A 21394-nucleotide genomic window follows, 5' to 3' on the forward strand; every position below is an offset into this window, starting at 1 on the left:
TGACTTGTCTTAAGAGATTGACCTCTGGGGCCGCCAACACTGATGCTAAAATCCACAATCAATTATCAACTTTGAACACCAACTTCGAGGAACATCGGACGGTCCTAACGTAATTTGGATCAGAGAAGATAAAAGTACCACTTTATCTTACACTCAAACAGGTACTAGCTCTGGTTGGTTATATATCATACCCTAAGGGCAACCCCACTGTACCCTTCCTGCAACAATATGCGCATTAAGTATTATTCATTTTACTAATTTAAGTTTTTAATTCTAATTTTATTAGAGTTAAAAATTTTCATAAAAAATTATATTTAATTTTTTTATTATAATATAAAATTATGTCTTAATTTAAATTAAAAATTTAAGTGCATTTAATTAGTGTATTTGTGTCATGATTTAAATAATAGTTTGTAATTCACTATAGTATTTTCTCTCATAAAAACACACATAAATCAATAATGATTCTGAATTCATAAACCAAACGTCTAATAAAATTCACAAACTGAACGAGACCTACATTCATCATATATGACAATTTTGTGGTCTAAACAACCGTGAGATTACATCAAAAATGATATTGGCAAGAAGTTTAACACAAATAGTCTGTGTTTAGTACTTGATAATTAGTTTTTAAATTTTAATTTTGACCTAAGATTCTCGAACTCTTACGTTTCGTTTAATAAGAGAGAAAAAAAGGGAAAAGAAAACACATAAAGAAAATAAAATGTGAAAGAAAGAAAGTAAGTTGGTTTTCTTTTATGCAATGATAGAGACTAGCTTTTTTTAATATATTAATTTTAATTTTAATATAATAAATATGTGTATAAATTATATTTTATTGCCTCTGTTACTGCTTTTATGTTATTTATTATGTATAGGTGATAGGGTAAATCACTCTTTTACTAATTATTTAATGTACTGGTTAATCACTCTTTTACTAATTATTTAATGTACTTAATTTAGCTTTAAAATAGGGACTACAAATTATTTAAAATTTATTTTAGTCATCAATAAGTAGCTAGATTTAAGTTTTCCAAAGGAAAAAAATACACAAAACACCATTGTATTTTATTAAATGCCACTTTCACCCTTCTTATTATAATAGCAATGTTGATATCCTCATTAAATTTTGTCAAATTATGGTGTTTTTCTTATAATGAAATATTATAATGTGATCTGACCTCTTAAAATTATACCTTATAGTAAGATAATCTTTCATACCCTACAACTATTATAGAATCCCTTAAAAATTGCTGACAAAGACTGAATTATCGTCTCATATGGAATCATATTCTTAGAATAAAAATTATGGTAATTGAGAATAAATCATAAATAATATTTTATCTATTGGTATTTATTTTAGAAATTTACTATGGTAGCTATAGTTCTCTATTTTAACAGTCAAATCTTGATAAAAAAGTATTTATTTTGAACACTTTTTCAGTTTGATTCGTAATAATCCGTTTATTTCGCTGATTCAAGTTTATAATTTGAGTTAAGATGTGATTTTATGTAAGAACTTTTTACTGTAATAAAAAAGTTAGATGTGACTGTTTATGAGAACTTTTTACTGTAATAAAATTTAAATTTTAAACTCGAATCAGTAAAGTGAACGGGATCTTAATTTTAATCAAATTCAATAACTAAAAACAGACATTACGGATGACAAGTCCTACTATTAAAGGACCCAAATAAAAATTACTTACGTTCTCTCTTCTTTTTTACTTTTCGTCTTTGTTTCTTTTTCTTAACGTTGATTTGCTTCACAGTTTGCACATTATAGTGCATGAGATGCCTCCCTTCACGCAAAATGCTGACGCAATCACAGTTACCCTCCCTTTCTTTCATCATCACATTCTTTTCTTTTTTTTTTTTTTGAAAGTGGTCATCATTACATTCATTCATATTCCTTTCTGGTGAATAATACTGAAAAATTAACATTAATTAATTAAGTAATTAGCGATAAAGCGCTTTTCTCAAAATCTGAAAGGAAAAGAATGTAAGAGACCTTTTCTTCTTTTCTTTTTCCCCTTAAGATCGGGTTGTTCAGTGATAATTAACAACTACTTTTATTGCTCAAAAAAGAAAGAGCAAAACAAAAACAAAACAAAAAAGAAAAGAAGATTTTCGGCGCTTTACCCAATAAAAATTAAATTAAAGAATATGTGAAATCTCTGTAGGAAAGGGAAAGGAAAACAGGGAGGGAGAGAGAGAGAGAGAAGTGTGAAGATGAAGAATTCAAAACAGTGTTGTTTAGTCATAATATGAAAGAAAAGCACAGTACGGACTGAGAAATAATAAATGAGAGTTGAAATAGGTACAACGCATTATGTATGTCTAGATAGAGAAGGCTTTTTTGTGATTTGGGTGACTGAAACTCCGTTCCGTCGAACGACGGCGAACTCGGGGTATTCTCAAGCAAAAGATTTTCATTGAATTGAGAGTGGATTTGTGATCAGAACGTTAGCATGACGATGTCACCTGAACATCTCCACACACACTTTTACGTGGAGAGAGAGAGAGAGAGAGTGAGTCATTTCATTTGGAAAACAGTAGCTCGAGATTCGTTTGTCAGACGACTGCCACGTGGCACATTTTCAACTGTTTTTTTTTTTTTTTTTTTTTTTAATGTAAATCAATCGAAAAAGAAAAATGCTTTAGCGGTGGTGCACCACTAGGTGGACTCTATGGGTAGGTCTTTCATTATAAAACTCATATTTTTATTAGGGTGTGTTTAGTAATAGAATTCGTATCCTGATTTGAATCATGATTTATGGTTTGTTACAGTATTTTTTCTCATAAAAAATACACGTAAATCGAAAATAGTTCTAATCTATGAATCAAACGTCTTCTTAAAGTCTGTTTAGTTAGTTGATTTAAATTTTTAATTTGAATTGAGAAGTTATTTTATATGAGAGTTTTTTAATATAGTAAAAAAATTAAATGTTATTATTTTTAAGAACTTTTTACTATAACAAAACTCGAATTCTAAATTCAAATCAGTAAAATGAATGGAATCTTAGTGAGTCGTGTTGGTCATCCCTTGTGTCCAATGACATTGTTCATTGAAAACTCCTAACTCAAAACCAACATGGATATCGCGAGTTAGGATTAGGATAAAAGTGTTTCTGGTTAAATTTGGGTTGAAAAGAAATTGACTTAAAAACATTAGTCAATTTTGAATTTGACCCATCTAATCCAAACACACACGAAACTGTAAGGTCTCGTTTATTTCACCGATTCGAGTTTTCAGTTTCAGGTTTTTACAGTAAAAAGCTCTCAGAAAATGTCACATCAAACTTTTTCTGCTATAGTGAAAAACTCTCAGAAAATGTCACATCTCAACTCGAATTTAAGGTTTATTATGAACTTGTGATCGCATGATAGTTGTTGTTACAAATTTAGATACGAAGGTTTATTATGAACTTGTGATCACGTGATAGTTGGTATCATGTTTTAGTAGGTTATGAATTTTAAATTCCCTCAAATTGTTTATAACTGAAGAAAAGTAAATATAATTTTTGTGTCAACCTTGGATTCATTGGTCATTTTCGTATTTTATTGTAGTAACTTGAAAGTGGTTGTGTCATGTTCGTGACAGTCCAAACGTTAGAAATTGATTAAAGAAATACATGGCTACACAATCAAAGGGAGACACATGGTATTGCGACACATATCGAGACGCTAAAGGATGCGTACGTGCACATCTAACATAAGGGCATGGAAGGTAATTTAACTTCGTGCCCAATATAGACTTGGTGCTATAATGTAACGACCCGCACCTATACTTAGTAAGATCCACCTCAAAAGACCTCAAACCATTGTGAGATGATGTCATTCTTTATAAACCAAGACCTATGTCCATCCCCAAGCGATGTGGAACTACACAACTTACCCTTTTTTGACCTTGTACCTCAAGATATTGACGGCTGTCACAATCACCCCACCTTTGGGGCCCATTGTCCTCGTTGGCCACACTTCCAACTGGTTACAGACTGATACCATATGTAATGACTCACACCTCTACTTGGTATGATATTGTTCGCTTTGGATCTGAACCAACATAGTTTTGCTCTTGGACTTCACCCCAAAATGTGGTTTCCTTCCTTATAAATCATGACCTATCTTCATTCTCAGGTAATATGGGACTGCACAACTTACCCTTTTTTGACATTGTGCCTCAAGGAATTGATGGCTGTCACAAACTTTTCTTCTTCTATGTAGTTTAAAATCTGTACTTTCTATCTCTTTTACAATATTTTCTCATACCGTAATAATTCAAAAGTGACCGTTACGTCCCAATCAAGAATTGTAGGATTCATTGTCATGATACTTGAATTTTTAAGAAATTATCATTGATTTATTATGAAAATAGAATGAAATAGATGGTTAGGATTAAGCCAAAGCACCATATGATTCAAGGGTGGATATTAGTTTTGGAATCAATTGCTAGGATTTATCCGCCACATGTTTTGACCCAAAGGTTAGAATTTGAGATGGAAAACTATAAATAGGTAGAGCATAGCTCATTTCATACATGTTCATGTCAAGGCACTTAGAGATTGAAAGTTATAGAGAGAATAGTTAGAGGGAGAAAGAGAGAAAAATAATGAGAAAGAGATGTAGAAAGAAGAGGAACAAAGATTTCTCTAAATTTTCAGATATAAATTTCTCTCTTAATCTTTTGTTATAGTATTTTTACTTAGAACTTTTAGTAAAGTTTAATTAGATTATACTTAAGATAAGAGTTTATAATACCCATTTATGCTTAAGATATGATCTTATGCTTAGTTTTATTACAAGATGATGATATTTTGAGGATTAAATTGTAAGAAGTAAGGAATTTCTCTATGAAGTTGTAATGCTACATCAAAATTAAAAATTTAACTTCTCTAAGTAGAAAGTATGCTAGAATTATGATTAGAAAGTTAAGGATTTTTAAACAAAAATTCTATCAGGAATAAGATAAAGGGTTTTTACCAAAAGTTGGGAAATATTCAATTTCCACTAAGAAATTTTGTCATAACAACATTTCAAGTTGTAAAAATTTATAACTACTAATAACAGGACACCATGTAAGTAAAGTGTTCATCTACAACACAAACCTGCATATTCATGTTTTAAATGTATAAATTACATTGTTTTCAGTTGCTACATAATGAGCATTTTTACCATGATTTAAGAATATATTACTTTAAAGCATGCATTCAACTTTCTTGAGAAATTGTGTGTTATGCTTATCGTTAGCCCATACTTTTTTTTTGCTAGTATAGAACCATAACTCAGAACCTATTTCTACACAAATAAACCCCTAAAGAGAGGAAATCCTACCAAAACTTATTAGATTGGGAATCCTCAAAGGTTAGAATAAAAAAATAAAAGCATATAAGACCACACAGAAGAACTTTCAAGAAAGTAAAAATTTTCAGAACAAGTAATGACATTCATGTACATGTGAACATGAGTTTTACTTCCTGAGTAAACTTACAAGATTTGGCATGTGTTGTAGATAAATAGAAGGACAATAGATATAAGAGCGGTCAAGGTCGAAGTCAAAGAACAAAAGCAAAATTTTATCATATTAAAATGCTTGATCCTGGATGTGTAACTATATGTACAATTATTGTTATGAAATAAAATAAGATTCTTTCTCATGCATATGGCTTTATTTTTTAAAAAAGATTAAATTATTATTTATTCGTCAAAATTAATAGGAAATTTATTATTTCACTGATAATTTTGGGGGACATTACCTATAAATAGACTCCTTGTGGTATATGCAAAATTAGATCTTTTCTATTCTTCATTAAAATTTTTATTCTCTCACTTTAAAGAAAAGGAAACCATAATCATTAAAGGTTGAAGGAGAAAACAGATTGCTTCCAAGAATTAATTGGTGTTTATACACCGGTTGATCAAGTAACGGAGAATAGCGTGGAAGGATTCGGTAGATTGAATAACCTAAATAGGTAATTAATCTATACTTGCAATTAATTATTTTATGCAATTAATATGTGGGATTCTAGTAGTTTAAATTGTGTTATTTAGAAAATCGTAAAACGTGTCTGAGATTTTTGATTAAGCTTCTGACCATTAAAAAAAGGGAAAAAGAGGGAAATAGGCCAAGTCTTGAGATGAATTAAAATTAATAGGCCAATAGTTTACATAAGTTAATAAATAGACCAAATTACTGTTTTCGTCCATAACTTGTCTGGTTATGAACCATAACTTGACAAGTTATTATCCATAATTCACGGGTTTTCTCCATAACTTGTATGGCTATGAATCATAAGTTGACAAGTTTGTCCATAACTTATTTGGTTATGAACCATAACTTGACAAGTTATGGTCTATTAATTTCTATAACTAAAAATTTACCTATATACTTTCTTAAGCTTTTTATATTGACCTATTTTCTACTATTTTCCCCAACAAAAAAAAAAACAACTCTTACAAAATATGTTTTAGAATTGTCCAAGCAGACTATAGAAAATCAATTTGGTCATGTCGGGCCTTTTTAGATTAAATATGGTCAATGTTCTTATTTATGGGTCATATATACTATTCATGATATTTAGGCTCACTTACAGTTTTAGAGCCCAAGTAAGTCTTTTATTGGATTTTAACATTTTTAAAATTTATTTTAATTCCGTACAGAATTAATTAATTAATTAGAATGGTTATTTAAAAAGGAGAAATTAATTAGGAGTTTAATTTCCTATTTACGAACTTACTAATTAAAATATTTGCACTCTTATTGTATGTTTTATACAAAATTTAACTGTCTTGCTTAGACTAGGGGATTTTTCTGAAGTATTCCCTACAAATGTGCCCCTGTTTTCTATATTTTGTCCTCCAATTCTTTATTTACATCTTTTTGATCCTTTTTTTTTGTTTCTTCTCACTTTTTTTTAATTTCCTCCACTTAATGTTTTATATATTTAAAAATTCACTTCAGTAAATTATTTTTTCCTTGATTTATTTCCAATAAAGTAATTTCTGTTACAAATATATCCCCACTTAAGTATTAATCTGATGTGCTCTTTTACGATATTTTCTTTCTACAAATGTGCCCCTGTAAATATCTCTTTACTTCTTGTAAGGCCTCTCTAAGTAGTTTTAATCTTTTACTCATTTAAGTAAATTATTTTGACACTTGATTATATGTTACTTTTTTAAAAAAAAAAATGTGCCCTTATAAAAATCCCTTTACTTCATATATATATATATATATGTATATGTATATATATATATCTCTAAGGAATTTGCCATCTTTTACCCATTTAAGCATACTACTCTGTACTAAATAGTGTATATATATTTGCCCTTTTGTTTTTCTTGCTTTTCTGGTCTTGATCAAGTTTCATTCCCATTATTTTTTGCATTTCTTGCTTCTTTTCTTTTTTCCCCCCTTCTTCTTGCTTAATTTCCCTTATAATCTCATTATTATTATTTTTTAAAAAATTTTGAGGCTTGTATCGTCAAAATACTTATTCCTTCTTTCCCTTATAATCTCATTATTATATATATATATATATATATTAATTTTGAGGCTTGTATCATCAAAATACTTATTCCTTCTGATTTTTGCCCTATCACGCAATATATACTTAAAAAACCGTCGTCTAATGTCAAAAAATTTCAAAAATATAAGACGGACTTTTTTCCGCTCATTTTTTCAGAAATTTTTAAAGTTTCGATATATCATCTATAACTTCGAACATTCTCTTACAAACTCTAAGTTTGTCATCTCAAATCTCTCCATCTCTCCAAAGCTCTCTCTCTCTCACTCCCTCAACTTGGCTGCTGCCTTCTAGAGCCAAACAATCATGCTCACATGCTGCCAGCCGTCGTGACCTCGCCTCCATATCTGCTACAACACCATGACCATCGAAATGGGTACTTTGTTAATCTTTTAAAATTTCTTTTCTTTTAGATTAGTTTTTTTTTTTTTTTTTTGGATTTAGAGTTTTCTTTGAATTAAGTAGGTATTTTTGTTGTTAGATTTCGTAGACTTTTGGTTTTAAAATATTTGTGTTACGTATATATTGATTATATATGAGAAGGTGAATTTGTAACATGTTGTTTTGAATTTTTTTCACGTGTGTTGTTCAATGACTTGTGAAAACATTCGAAGAAAAAAAATTTTTGAGTAAAGAATTAGTTTTCGGCAAAAATATATATTTTTAATTTTTTAATACTTTTAAAAGTTACACATAGACGGCGGATTTTTTTTAAAAGTTGATATTAGACGACGGTTTTTCAAATAAACCATCGTCTAATGTATATTTTTAAACTCTTGTGGTGTCTCACGCGCATATTAGACAACGGTTACAAACCGTCGTCGTATTTCTTAGAAATTTAACAACTCTGAATACGACGATGGTTTTTAAACCGCCCATGTATCTTGTGACGACAGTTTTTAACCATCGTCTTATCTCCTATTTGTTCTAGTGTATGCTGTAGAACACATAACACTTAAGTGGGAAAATCCATGAGAAAATAAACGGCCATTTGCAATTGGACCAAAATTGTAACAAAATCAAGAGTTAGAGGAGTTAATTGTCAAAATTGAAAGTTGAGGGATCAAAGTGACACTATTTAAACGATTCAGAGATTAAACATGTCATTTACTCAAATTTTATAAAATTTGTATAATATTTTATTTTAAGTAATCTTGATATGATCTAAGCAACGTGCCGTACCAACGGAGGATAAACCTCCAAAAAATAATTAGTTTGTTGGAATATTTTTTATGCTTACATGATTGTGTTTAGAATGGATCTTGTGTCAAATTTTGAAGAGAAAGATGCTATTGGTGTCTTAACGTTATCAATCAATCATGAAGTGGCTTAGAAGTGATCCAGCAAAAAAAAAAAAAAAGTAGCTCAGAAAAAGAAAATTAAGAACCGCTAGAATGCATGAAGCTTGTTTGTAGGTTTTGTATGGCATTATTTTCCATGAAACTTTTTTGTCAAACTAGTGGGACATACGATGCAATTTAATGGATGGTATTATGTCACAGCAGTGAAGTAATATTGGACTTGATGTCACCCTAATGTTCAACAAGCAACCACTTAGTCATGATCATTAACGAGTGTATTATTAGTAACTAGTTGGTAGTTGCTTAATTAATTGATTTTTAACTAGGTGGTAGTTGCTTAATTATATTAATTGATATTTAACAGACAACTAATAATATATAATCAACAAAATGCGGCTAATTATAACGTTTGAATGAGGTTTTTATGAGGGGAAAAAAAAAACAGGATCATAAATATATGTAGAAATACGACAAGACACAAACATAAATCGTTAAATTTTAATCAAATTCTTTTAATTAAATCATCATACTTCTTTTATCATGACATGAATTTAATAACTTGATTTCATAATTTAAAATTATGTTGAGTTAAATTCATGAGAAGTTGACTTTCTTCTCTTTCCACTGTTAGTCCCTGTACTAAAAAGTGTTCTAATTTAATCCTTAAATTCTTTAAATATCTCAAATTTAATCCCTTAGTTAAAATTCTATTAAAATTTAGATAGAAAACAATATCGTAATTTGATACCAAATGATAGGCAATCTTGTAATTCAATGAAGATTTTTGTTTGCATATGAATTTTTTCTTAAGGGAGCTCTATTTCCACCCCGTATATATTCTCCACCCACACATTCAATAAAATTTATTATCAAAAATGACATTTACTAAAGTTGCATTCAAGTACCAAAGGGCGAAAGAAAAATTTCGGATACCTTTTTATAAGAAAAATATCAATGCAGCTTTCACAAAAATCATCTTAAATTTAATTCAAATTAGTTGATAAAAGCCCAAATGTTCTACGTATGTATATATTGATCTTTTGTTCTCTAATAAATTAGGTATATGTTAGATGAGTTTTAGTTCATTTCATTAATTTTAGTTTTTAATTACAGTTTTATTATAGTTAAAGCTCTTACAAAAAGTCACATCTAACTTTTTTGCTACAGTGAAAAGCTTTCACATAAAATCACATCTCAACTCGAATTAAAAACTCAAGTACGTAAACTGAACGAGGCCTTAGTTACTCAAAAAAGTAAAAAGCAAAAAAAAAAAAAAAGAAAGTTTCAGTTTCATATGTATGAATAATTTAAATGTAAGAATTTCTAATAATCCAATTTTAATAATTTAATAATTGAAATAATTATGAGTCTTTTAATCATCTAGTTTTATTAATTATTAATAAATCTAAGTGTATAAATTTCCTTATAAATTAAATTCGATTTTAGTCTCTCTTTCATAGTAAATGGTGGAAAAGGCATTTATCCTTTTATTATATAGCTTAACTATCATTATTCTAACATTTTTCATCTAAATTTTAACATAACTTTAATTTAGGTACTAAATTTGAGACATTTAAAAAATTTAGGGTTTAATTTAGAACACTTTTCATTACGAGGACTAATTATAGAAAGAGAAAAAAGTTTATGGACCTCTCATGAGTTTATTATCTGAACACTTATTGTAATTGTTTTTCATACCCTCCTGTAGGACTCAAATTTGCTATCTAATTTTGGTGTCTTAATTAGTGTCTAACTCATTAAATCATGTCACGTCATGTAAAAAATTTAAATTACTTTTTAATTTATTCTTTTGTGTTTATTATAGAATGATGTGGTATGATTTAATTGGTTAAATGCCAATTAAGATATTAAAAATTAGACAACAAATTTAAATGTGTGTCAGTGGGGCTAATAGCAAGGAAAGTAATCCTATATATGAGCCGTTGCGTGTATTGTATACAAATATAAATGGATTGATTTAATAAATTTAAGGTAGTTGCAAAGAATAATCTGTAATCAAATTAATTTCCAACAATGTCATGATAGAAGTAAAATTTGGATATTCAAAAATGACATCTTATACTACATGTTTAGAGAAGTATATTGATTGGATCTAACTCATGACTTCTCCTTAAAGTCTACATTTATATTCCCTTGATAACATTATGTCATATATTAATTAAAATGTCATAAAAGATGTTTCTATACATATATAAATATACACACACTATCTTAATTGACATGATATGCTTTTTATCTTAGGTAAAATTTTTGTTGACTTTATATAATGTTATTTGAGAACAAAAAAAGAGAACAAGAGATATAAAGCAAGAGAAATTTTATTTCAATAAGTACTATGTAATATCATAATTATTTGTGAGTTTCTCTAATAGGAGTAGAAAAAATAAATTATCGGTAGTTTTTTAATTTTTAATTCTTAAATCTTTATTAGAAACTATTTATTTTGCGTATTTTTTAATTTAATGTGATTTTAATTAGATCCAATTGTAAGAATATGAAATTACCATTAAAGAGGCTTACCAGAAAAAGTCTCTAATTATTTTCATTCAAGTTTATCTGACTAATTAAATAACACTTGTTTCTGCTTCTTTAAGTTTCTTTTGAAAGAAGAAGAAGAAAATCATTCAAAAAAAAAAAAAAAGAAGAACCAGAAAAGGAGAGGAAAAAAAAAAGAAGAAAATTTTGGAATGATGAAGTTGGCGCTGATCTTGTCTCCGATCAGTTGGCATAAGGGATAACATGTTGCCCCAAAAGAAGTACTGCCTAATCAGGTTGTTACGTGTAATAATAATCACATTGACATGCACAAATATTCCAACTTTTATTATCCGCTAATTGACCTTAATTTTTATCTTAATTTTAAGACTCGTTTAGTTCGCTGATTTGAGTTTTTAATTCGAGTTAAGATGTGATTTTATGTGAAATTTTTTTACTGTAGTAAAAAAATAGATAAAACTGTTTCTGAAAATTTTTTACTGTAATAAAACTCGAATTATAAACTTAAAACAGTGTAATAAACATGACCTTAGAATCACTCTCGTTAAAAACCCTTTTGCTTTCTCTCTTTAAAATGTCTCTCTTTTTTAAAAAAAAAAAAAATTGTTTAATTTTCATCTTGTCCCTTTTTGATTGATCATCCTCATTCGCCAGCCTTAAAGTGATAAATTGGTAAAAGGAGCGTCCCTTGATCCTTTCGAAATTAGAGTCCAAAAAAAATAAACCCACTTTAAAATTTAAATCCAAGATTTACTTTTTGCATACAAAGCAATCATATTCAGAGGTAAAGTTGCATGCATGATTCAATTAGGCTTATAAGCTAAAGCCAGCTTTTGTGCACAAAAGTAATAAATCACTAATTTTGTCCTTTTTTTTCTGTATCTTTTTCCGTTTTGATGACATGCTAATCACAAATTTAATTTGTACGTCGGAGGATTGCATAATATATTTTGTTCATATTGATATGGTATCACTGAAATACCATTTCTGTTGTGTTACTCTAGCACCAATCAATTTCATGAATTTTTTTTTTTTTTTTTAAATTCCATGCATCCGGATCCAGATTTTTATTTAATAATACTTTTGGGCCCATATGTACAACATCTTTATTATAAGTTCAAAAGCGTCCATTTTCCTTTCGGAACAAAGAGGAAAAGTATAAAATACACTTCTCAAGATAAACATGAATTTGAAATACATATTAGAGAACTCCTAGACCTTAAGGTAATAAGACCCAATAGATCCTCAGCATTTATAGTTGGAAATCATTAAGAACTATTTAGTGTTAAACCATGCAAACCAATCTGTAGAGTATATATAATCATTATTATTTGCGGCTCTTTTTTTTTTTTTCATAGTAAGTTATTTTTGTTTATTATTAGAACATGGTTTATTTCATTTTGTCCTGGGCTTCTCGTTGGTAGTGATGGTGTATGGTTTAATAGCTCTGTTTGAACATATCTAAATGAGTTAGGAGTTTGTAAGTCGAATGGACGGTCTCTTTTCTCAAGAGAGTTTTCCGCTTGGTGGCTGAGATCTCTTTCCTTACTATCTTTCTCAATAGTCCTTTGGTCTGACGCCTTTTACTGGAGGTTTCTACCAGTGGTGGTCGGAGGTTTTTTTTTCTTTTTGTCACTTTTGTATTTGTAATAAGGTAGGTGGTTTTTCCACCCGATTCTCGTTTGTTTTTTTTTTATTTGTTAGATTTAGGTGTTCGGCTTAATGCCGATAGGGTGGTCTTAGTCTGGTTAGAATTTTTATATGCCATGTAGATGTCTCCTTTCTTAGAGTTTTGACGATCTGCCCCTCCAGTCATCGACAGCTTATGTTGAAGAGATGAGTTTTTCTAGTCGAGCTTTCAGTTCACTCGTTGTTAGTGTGCCGGGGTGTTTTTTTAGTTTCGGACCTCAAGCATGCTTTTGTCCCTCTGATCGATTAGCACTGTACCAAGACGACTATTTATCAGTATTTTAATAAAATGTAACTTTCCTTTCAAAATAAATAATACTATGAAATAAGATGTTAATATGACAAAAAATAAGATGTAAAATGACAATTTTAACCTTCACCATTCATCATATTTTTATTTGTATTAAGGTATTAAATTTGACATTTCTTTTCACTTTTTTTTCTTTTTTATCAAACAACATATGAGAAAATTATTTTACTTTTTTTTACTTTCTTTCTTTTTTTCTATCCATCATACCAAACATAATGAGTGCGTTTGAAATTTGTTCTAAAACGTTTTTAATCTCAGGCAGAAATTATTTTAGAAAATACGTTTGATAATTATATTAAGAGATTATTTTTAGTATAAAAAAACTTATTAATGTCTCTCTCGAGAGAAGAAAACGAAAACAAAAAATGAAAAATGAGCCGTTTGGTTCATGGATTAAAACCATGATATTAGAACCATTTTTAATTTACGTGTATTTTTTATGAGAGAAAATACTGTAGCGAATCAGGAACTATAATTCGAATTAGAGAACGAATCCTCCAACCAAACGGGTTCTAAAAATCATTTTTTATTTTTTTTTTACTTTACACTAAATTAAAAAATTATTTTTTATTTTTTATTTTTATTGCACTAAATATTTTTATTTTTTCTTTCTTAAAAAACCATAAAAGATAAAAACAGTATTAATTTCAAACACGGTTAATAGTTTTACGGAAGTGACTATAAAGACGGTCAAGGAGGAAAAAAAAAGGACGGTCTAAGAATAACCAAACTGGGCCTTTCATTTATCACCTCTTTCTCTACCGTCCTCCTCACGTGCGCCATCGTCATTAGCGAATCCACGTTAAAAAAAAAAATAATAATAATTCACACTTTTAAATTGTCTAATCTAACCAAAATAAATAAAATATTTCTTTGGAGTAAAAATAAATGCAATTTCCATCAGATAAAAGAGGAAAAAAAAAAAAAAAGAGTGGGAGAGAGAAAGAGTAATAAAACGACAAAAGCCAAAACTTGTCAGAGAAATATCTGCCAGCAACAGTTAGTTCAATTATTACCGGAAATAGCCGGTCGTCGTCCGGTTTCTCGAAACCCTATGCTTCTCTCTCTCTCTCTCTCTCTCTATCTTCTCACTCCAGGACTTGACAATCGGAGAGACTACTACACAGAGAGAAAAGAGAAAAAGAGAGAGAAAAGAGATAAAACTCTCTCTTCTTTCCCTTCTCTGTGAGATAGATTTTGTTTTTGTGTGTGTGTGAGAGAGAGAGAGATCAGTGGTAGTGGTTCTGTGTGAGCGAGTGCTGGGAGTGTTTACCATGAGGACGCATGGAGTTATCTTCAGCCTCAGCCAAGATCCCCCATACCCCAATTCTCAGCTCTATCACTTCCCTTCACGTATAGCCTGTTCTTCGCCAGTCTCTGCCATACTTTCATCTCATCACTAGATCACCATCACCATCATCGTCATCATCATCGTAATGATAATATCCTCTCATTTCATTTCACTTTCTCTCTCCTAAATTATCCTTTTCCATTCTATCTCTCGATCTCTCTCTCCTATACTATATATCAACTTCTTCTGTCCTTCTGTGTTTTTTCTTCTTCTTCTGGCTATGGCGGAGGGTTTCGAGCCGTACCACGTTCCGCAGCAGAGCCGAAGAGACAAGCTACGAGTCGTCGCCGCCGCCGCCGAGCATTCGCCGGCGGTTAACCTCCCCGGTTTGATGCTTCCACCTCCTCCGACGCCGTACGATCCCGCTTCTCTGATCATCTCCTCATCGTCGGATTTGCTGACGTCATGCACTCCGACGACGAAAGAAGAAGTCCTGAACAACAACAGCAACAGTAGTAATCTGATGGGTCTGACTTCGTCGTCTTCTAATTTCAGGAGCCCTTACTTGGATCCCCAATTTCACGACATTAACAACAACCCAGGAGCTTTCTTCCATTACTCGTCGCAGGTCGCTCTCCAAAACGACGACGATCAGGTCGTCGTTTTCAAGCCCGAGCCTCTCTCCCTTTCTCTCTCTTCCTCGTCCTACTCTAACAGCAGCGGTAACCACCATCACAACAGCCTTCCCGCGATTTACGGGAGTATTGTTGCCCCAAACGACGGCGTTTCGAGGAGCTCGGTTCCGCTAGGGCCGTTCACAGGCTACGCCTCCATTCTCAAGGGCTCCAGGTTCCTCAAGCCAGCTCAGCAGCTGCTGGAGGAGTTCTGCGACGTCGGCGGCGGCGGCGGCGGCATTTGCTGCGAGAAAATCGCCGCTGCGGACTCGTCCCTCATGGATCCTCAGGTGGAGAGCTTGAGCGCCGACGGATCCTTGATCGTTGATCATGATGACCATGACCATAATCGTCATCAGCTTGGTGGGTCGTCAGATATTGGGGTCGAGATTCGTAAGAAGAAGTCGAGACTAATTTCAATGCTTGATGAGGTATGTTTCCTTCTTTTATTTATTTATTCTGATCTTTTCTCGGTTTAGTTGTTCGATGTTCTAGATCTTTCTTGGAGATGGGTTTTTTTTTACGAAACCCAGGAATTCGTCACTGTAGCACCTGAATATATGCGTGTGTATATATATATATATATATAATATATATGAGTTGTTCAAGTCATCATTTATTATTGTAATTAGTGTTATCTTAGTCATATGTTATAGGCTTAATTCTCAAAGCTGTGCATGAATAAATAGTGGTGTGGTGCAGTGGTGGTACTAAATACGAAATGCCTAATTGGGGTATTTTATTTGTAGCTTCCTCGGCTGAATTTACTTTGTTGCATTTAATGATAAAATAGGGGAGGGAATTGGGAAAATCGTCTTTTTGGAAAAGGTGGATGATACATAGGGGAGGGAATATATGCACTGAAGATATATAGATAGGGAAGTTTATATAAAAAAATAAAAAATAAAAAGTGTGACGAATTATGGAATTAGTTCTATTTGGGTGACTAAAATTTTCTCAGGCGTAGATATGTGCATAAAGTGATGGAGGGGGAATCTGTTTGAAAAGATTTATACTCGGGAAAAAAGTGTGCAAAGAATAATGGCATTCCGAATATATAAAATGAAGAAAATAAAATTAAAATCCCATTTGAGTAGATGAGAAGGTGTCTGGCTCCTTATATGGGATTTGTCTCCGTTGGGATTTTTTCTTCTTCTACTAGCTAGCTGTCTAAAAAGCTTATCAAATGTGACATCTGATATATAGTATTAATTCCTTTTGCATGTTCATATTTAGCAATGGTATCATACGATTTGGACGCTTGGGATGGTATTAGATATGTGATGGATCATTTGGTGAAATGTTTGTGTAGTAAAAATGTATAAGAATAATTCATCTCAACACTGACAATATATAATAAGTTGAATTTTTGCGCCTAAAGCTAATTAATTAACTCGTAATTATGTGTTACGTTTTCGTGGTTAATTTAAACCTCGTCGACTGGTTAGCGTTTGTTCTTCCAAGCCTTAGAGAGGGGACGAAATATAAGGACAAAGAAAATGACAATCACATATAATAAGATAACTTGGGAGGGTTTTGTTCATCTTATTTTGTGTATTAACGTTGCAAACTATGACTTTATAAACATGAGAGGTGAGGCTTGTTGGTTTGCTCCGTATGGACGATTACACTTTGGGTGAATATAAGCACGTGTTTCCTCATGCATGCTTCCATAATATTGTATTCTCCAAGCGTGATAAGATTTCCAAGATATAAAAAGCGAAAAGAATTGCAAATTATGACACTAGCATTTTCTTATATGTCACGCCTAACTTGGGTGTTAGGAACATAAGAAAACAAAATGGCTAATGAGAAAAAGATGAGTGGACTTCTGAAAATTTGTTTATTCTTGTCAATCTTTATTTATTTTGTCAGTTTTTTGCTAGTTTGTTAACGTAAGGCTTTCTGGATCAGCGCTATTGATTAACTGACAATTATACTTGGTGTGGTATATTGGAGTGTGGTGAACAGTAGAAGTGGTTATTGGATATATGAATCATCTTTATACACGCATGCATGTATCTACTAGCAATTTGCGTTTCTGGTTTATTTTTCCATCACCTTATTAGGCTGAATTGATTTAATTATGTCAATAAAGACATATCTAAGGGATTTATGTCACTTAAACGAAACTTAGCCTGCTTTATACTTGAATACAAATTTTTTTGACGGTCCTCATAATATTTGAATAGGCAATCGTATAAAAAAAAGTGAGCTTAATCTCTCCATTACAAGCCCAAAAAAATTGTGTGAAGCCTGATAAGCACATGTCCTAATTGTATCTTTTGGTAGTGCAATGAATTTGATTTTTGTCGTCTAAATTCGCATCTCAAGCAAAGAACTATTACTTGGCTCCCTTAAAAATACGTAACATTCCAAATTTTTAGTGCGTTTCGACTTCTTAGATTCGTGTTTGAAAAGAAGGGGGAGATATCTTAGTTATGGAGGGTGGATTTGCTTAGCCGTTATAAAGCGATCTTATTTAGACAAGGTTTTGGGACTTTCTAGGTATACAGGAGGTACAAGCAATACTATCAGCAGATGCAGGCAGTTGTAACATCCTTTGAATATGTTGCCGGGCTAGGCAATGCTGCTCCTTATGCTAACCTAGCAGTAAAAGCGATGACCAGACATTTTAAGTGCTTGAAGAATGCAATTATGGATCAGCTTCAGTTTACTAATAAGGATAGTGCGCATGCAAGTCATGGAAAAGATGAAGCTCCAATGTTTCGGAATAGCAATAGAGGCCTTTATGGCCAAAGACCAATTCATAGCACGGGATTCCTCGAGCACCAACCAGTTTGGCGACCACAAAGAGGGCTTCCCGAGCGTGCTGTTACCGTTCTTAGAGCCTGGTTATTCGAGCATTTCCTTCACCCGTAAGCAGTTTATTAACTTTGTGTACTAGTGGTCAAGTGAATAAGAATCTTGAAGCATTCACTTGTACATGTTATTATATGTTTGGTACTTTCATTTTTGGTAATTGTTCTTTTGTATGCTTAAACTAGCCTTAGTGTTATTGTGTTTTTGTTGTTTTATCTTACAGATACCCAACTGATACCGACAAATTGATGTTGGCTAAACAAACTGGTCTCTCACGAAGCCAGGTTTGCCCCTTTCTGTGAAACCGCCCGTTTTTTTTTTTCTTTTTTTTTTTTTTTTGAAAACTATATGCTATACTTTTAAAGGATGCAAATATGGTTTGATTATTCGTTTTGAGGGCAATGCTCACACTTTGTTTTCTTCACTTGTGAATCAGGTTTCAAATTGGTTTATCAATGCAAGAGTAAGGCTCTGGAAGCCTATGGTAGAGGAAATACATATGCTGGAAACACGCCAAGCGCAAAAATCTGCGCAGAGAGAGGATCGAAATGCCAACAGATCATCCGATCATATGCAATCAGCAAACTCCCTCGCCTCCGAAAATCCATCAACCTCAACCCACAGGGTCCAAGACACCTCCAAACGTACCAGAAATGAACTTCCTAACATGCCAGTGGGGAGCGAAGAAATGAACTTGTCGTATGAAACCTTGCCGAGCCATCTGCAAGTGGGTGCTGCTGGCATGAGCATGGCGGGTAGTGGTAACGGTGTTTCTCTAACTCTTGGGCTCCACCAAAACAATGGCATCGGATTATCAGAGCCCTTTCCTATAAACGCTGCTCAACGCTTCGGTCTTGGTCTCGAGGGAAACAGCGAGGGGTATAATGTAATGAGTACTTTCGAAGCCCAAAATCGGCACTTTGGAAGGGATGTCATCGGGGGGCAACTCTTACATGATTTTGTGGGTTGAAGATGTAGTTTCTGCAGCTATCTGGTGATGGTTCAATTGAATGTTACACTAACAAAGTTGCACGAGTGGATGGATCTTTTATCAGTAGATTGCCGGAGTTCTCACTAGTTGAAAGCGAGAGTGGTTGAAATGATCTCCTTGTTATGATATAAAAAAGGTAAGTTAATGGTGCCATTGTATATGATCTCTGGAAAAACATGCCAAACAACAGCATATATATGAAACGATTGGTGTTACATTCTTGTGTAAAAATTTTTATGAGAGAAATTGATACCACGTCAAACCGAATGCAATATGGTGTTTGACATGGCTTTTTAGATCTGCTTCCAATGCCAATGAATACCCTTAATTATTTAATGGGGATTGCCATTCTGCTGTATAACTCTCACCATGGCACAAATCTTCCATCTTTTATAGTGTAAAATTGTGGAATACCTTTTTAATCTAGGCTTTTATAGTCTTGATCTTTTATGGCCATCTCTCATCTGTTATCGCTTTAAATCTCAAACCTCTTTTTTCTCTTGGTCTGACAAACTTGGGTCTTCCATTACTATAGGAAGGTATTTTTAGGACCCGATTAGTTCGCTGATTTGAGTTTTTAATTCGAGTTGAGCTGTGATTTTATGTGAGAGCTTTTTACTGCAGTAAAAAAGTTAAATGTGACTATTTCTGAGAGTTTTTTACTGTAATAAAATTTAAATTTTAAACTCGAATCGATGAAATGAATGAGGTTTTAGAATTCTCTTTTTAAATATTTCCCGGATGTTTAGACTTTAAATACTGTGTACTGGCAACAATTATGGAAAAAATAAAGAATTTATCTTTAATAGTACATGAGTCTAGACTTTTATTTCGTACTCTTGATAAATATATTTTTGTTAGTATAATTATTTAATTAAAAAGATTATGAATCAAAAATAAAAAGTAAAATTTTAATTCTTACACTTGGGTATTTATCAAGATTATCATTGACAATATGGTTAGAGTGGTAATTAATGGGCCAAGACGTTAGAATTACTGTTCTTACAGTAAATCCATTCATATAAAGTTAATTTTTGAATCAAAAAGTGGAAAGAAGAATTTACACTTGAGCTTCAATAATTAATGTAGTATATAAGGACAGTTTAAACTAATGTTTAGGTGGAAGCACGCAAGTAATTTCTGGAGAACATGACATGATACGTCGTGAACTTTGGTGACCTTGGGATTTTTTATGCCCTTTCTTTGCTCTTGTTCATGGTCTTCGGAACTCAAAACTTTTAGCTATTTAGCTATTGAACAAAAAATTAATGATGCAACGCAAGAACTTTTGCTTCTTTAAGTAGATGACAGAAGATCCACGTGTTGAAAAAATAGAGTGGAAAAATTGTTGACGACAGAAAATTAAGGTCCCGTTCATTTCGCCTCACCGATTCGAGTTTTATTACAGTAAAAAGCTCTCAGAAACAGTCACATTTAACTTTTTTACTACAGTAAAAAGCTCTCACATAAAATCACATTTCAACTCGAATTAAAAACTCGAATTAGCGAACTAAACGGATTCTAGAGAAAATTATGCGTTCGATGCATAATGAATACTTTTCCTTGGGTATTATTTGCCTCCATTATGAAGTTTGCTGGATGTTTATGGCAAATTAACTTTAAAACTTATCTGTCCCGTTTTTTTCGCTGATTTGAGTTTAGAATTCGAGTTTTATTACAGTAAAAAGCTTTCAGAAACAGTCACATCTAACTTTTTTACTACAGTAAAAAGCTCTCACACAACATCACATCTCAATTTGAATTAAAAACTCAAATTAGCGAACCGAAGGAATAGAAATTATTTGTAGCTCAAAATCCTGTCTTCTCGTAAGAAGGTGAATTGTTACAACAAACAATTTTTAGTTAAAATGCGTTTTTTCATAAAATCTTGCAACTGTTACAACAAATATATTAACAAGCTGTTGGATTGTAAGCGATCAGATCAATGGTTTAAATTAAATCTGAAAAACTACAACAACTAAAAAGAAGCCTTTGCACTCCAAAAGCGTCCAATCACCCGTGCCCAGTAGCAACAAACACTCATTACACAAATTTATTTCCTTATTATACACATTTCCTATAAATAATGGCAGCAATCTCTCAAACACCACGTACAAGCATTATATAATGATTTATACTACGCTGAACAAAACACTTAATCGGTGTATTCATTTGCATAATTCAAGTTATGATTTATTAATAAAAAAATTAAAATTAAATTTATGTATAAAAAAATATTGTAACAATATGACTTACTAATGACTTCAGTCAT

General features: G+C 31.8%; 1 protein-coding gene across 1 annotated transcript; it reads left to right on the top strand.

Annotated features, from left to right (window-relative positions):
- The first annotated feature begins 14450 nt into the window (after positions 1-14450).
- LOC21399976 (BEL1-like homeodomain protein 9) lies at positions 14451-19572 on the top strand. Its single transcript, XM_010090258.2, has 4 exons — positions 14451-15739; positions 17817-18187; positions 18355-18415; positions 18568-19572. Exons 1-4 carry the CDS (start codon positions 14915-14917, stop codon positions 19099-19101), a joined length of 1791 nt encoding a protein of 596 aa, XP_010088560.1. The 5' UTR covers positions 14451-14914; the 3' UTR covers positions 19102-19572.
- Positions 19573-21394: the final 1822 nt, after the last annotated feature.

The sequence above is a fragment of the Morus notabilis genome, unplaced genomic scaffold (assembly GCF_000414095.1).
Source record: "Morus notabilis unplaced genomic scaffold, ASM41409v2 Scaffold177, whole genome shotgun sequence".
In the NCBI taxonomy this organism is placed as follows: domain Eukaryota; kingdom Viridiplantae; phylum Streptophyta; class Magnoliopsida; order Rosales; family Moraceae; genus Morus; species Morus notabilis.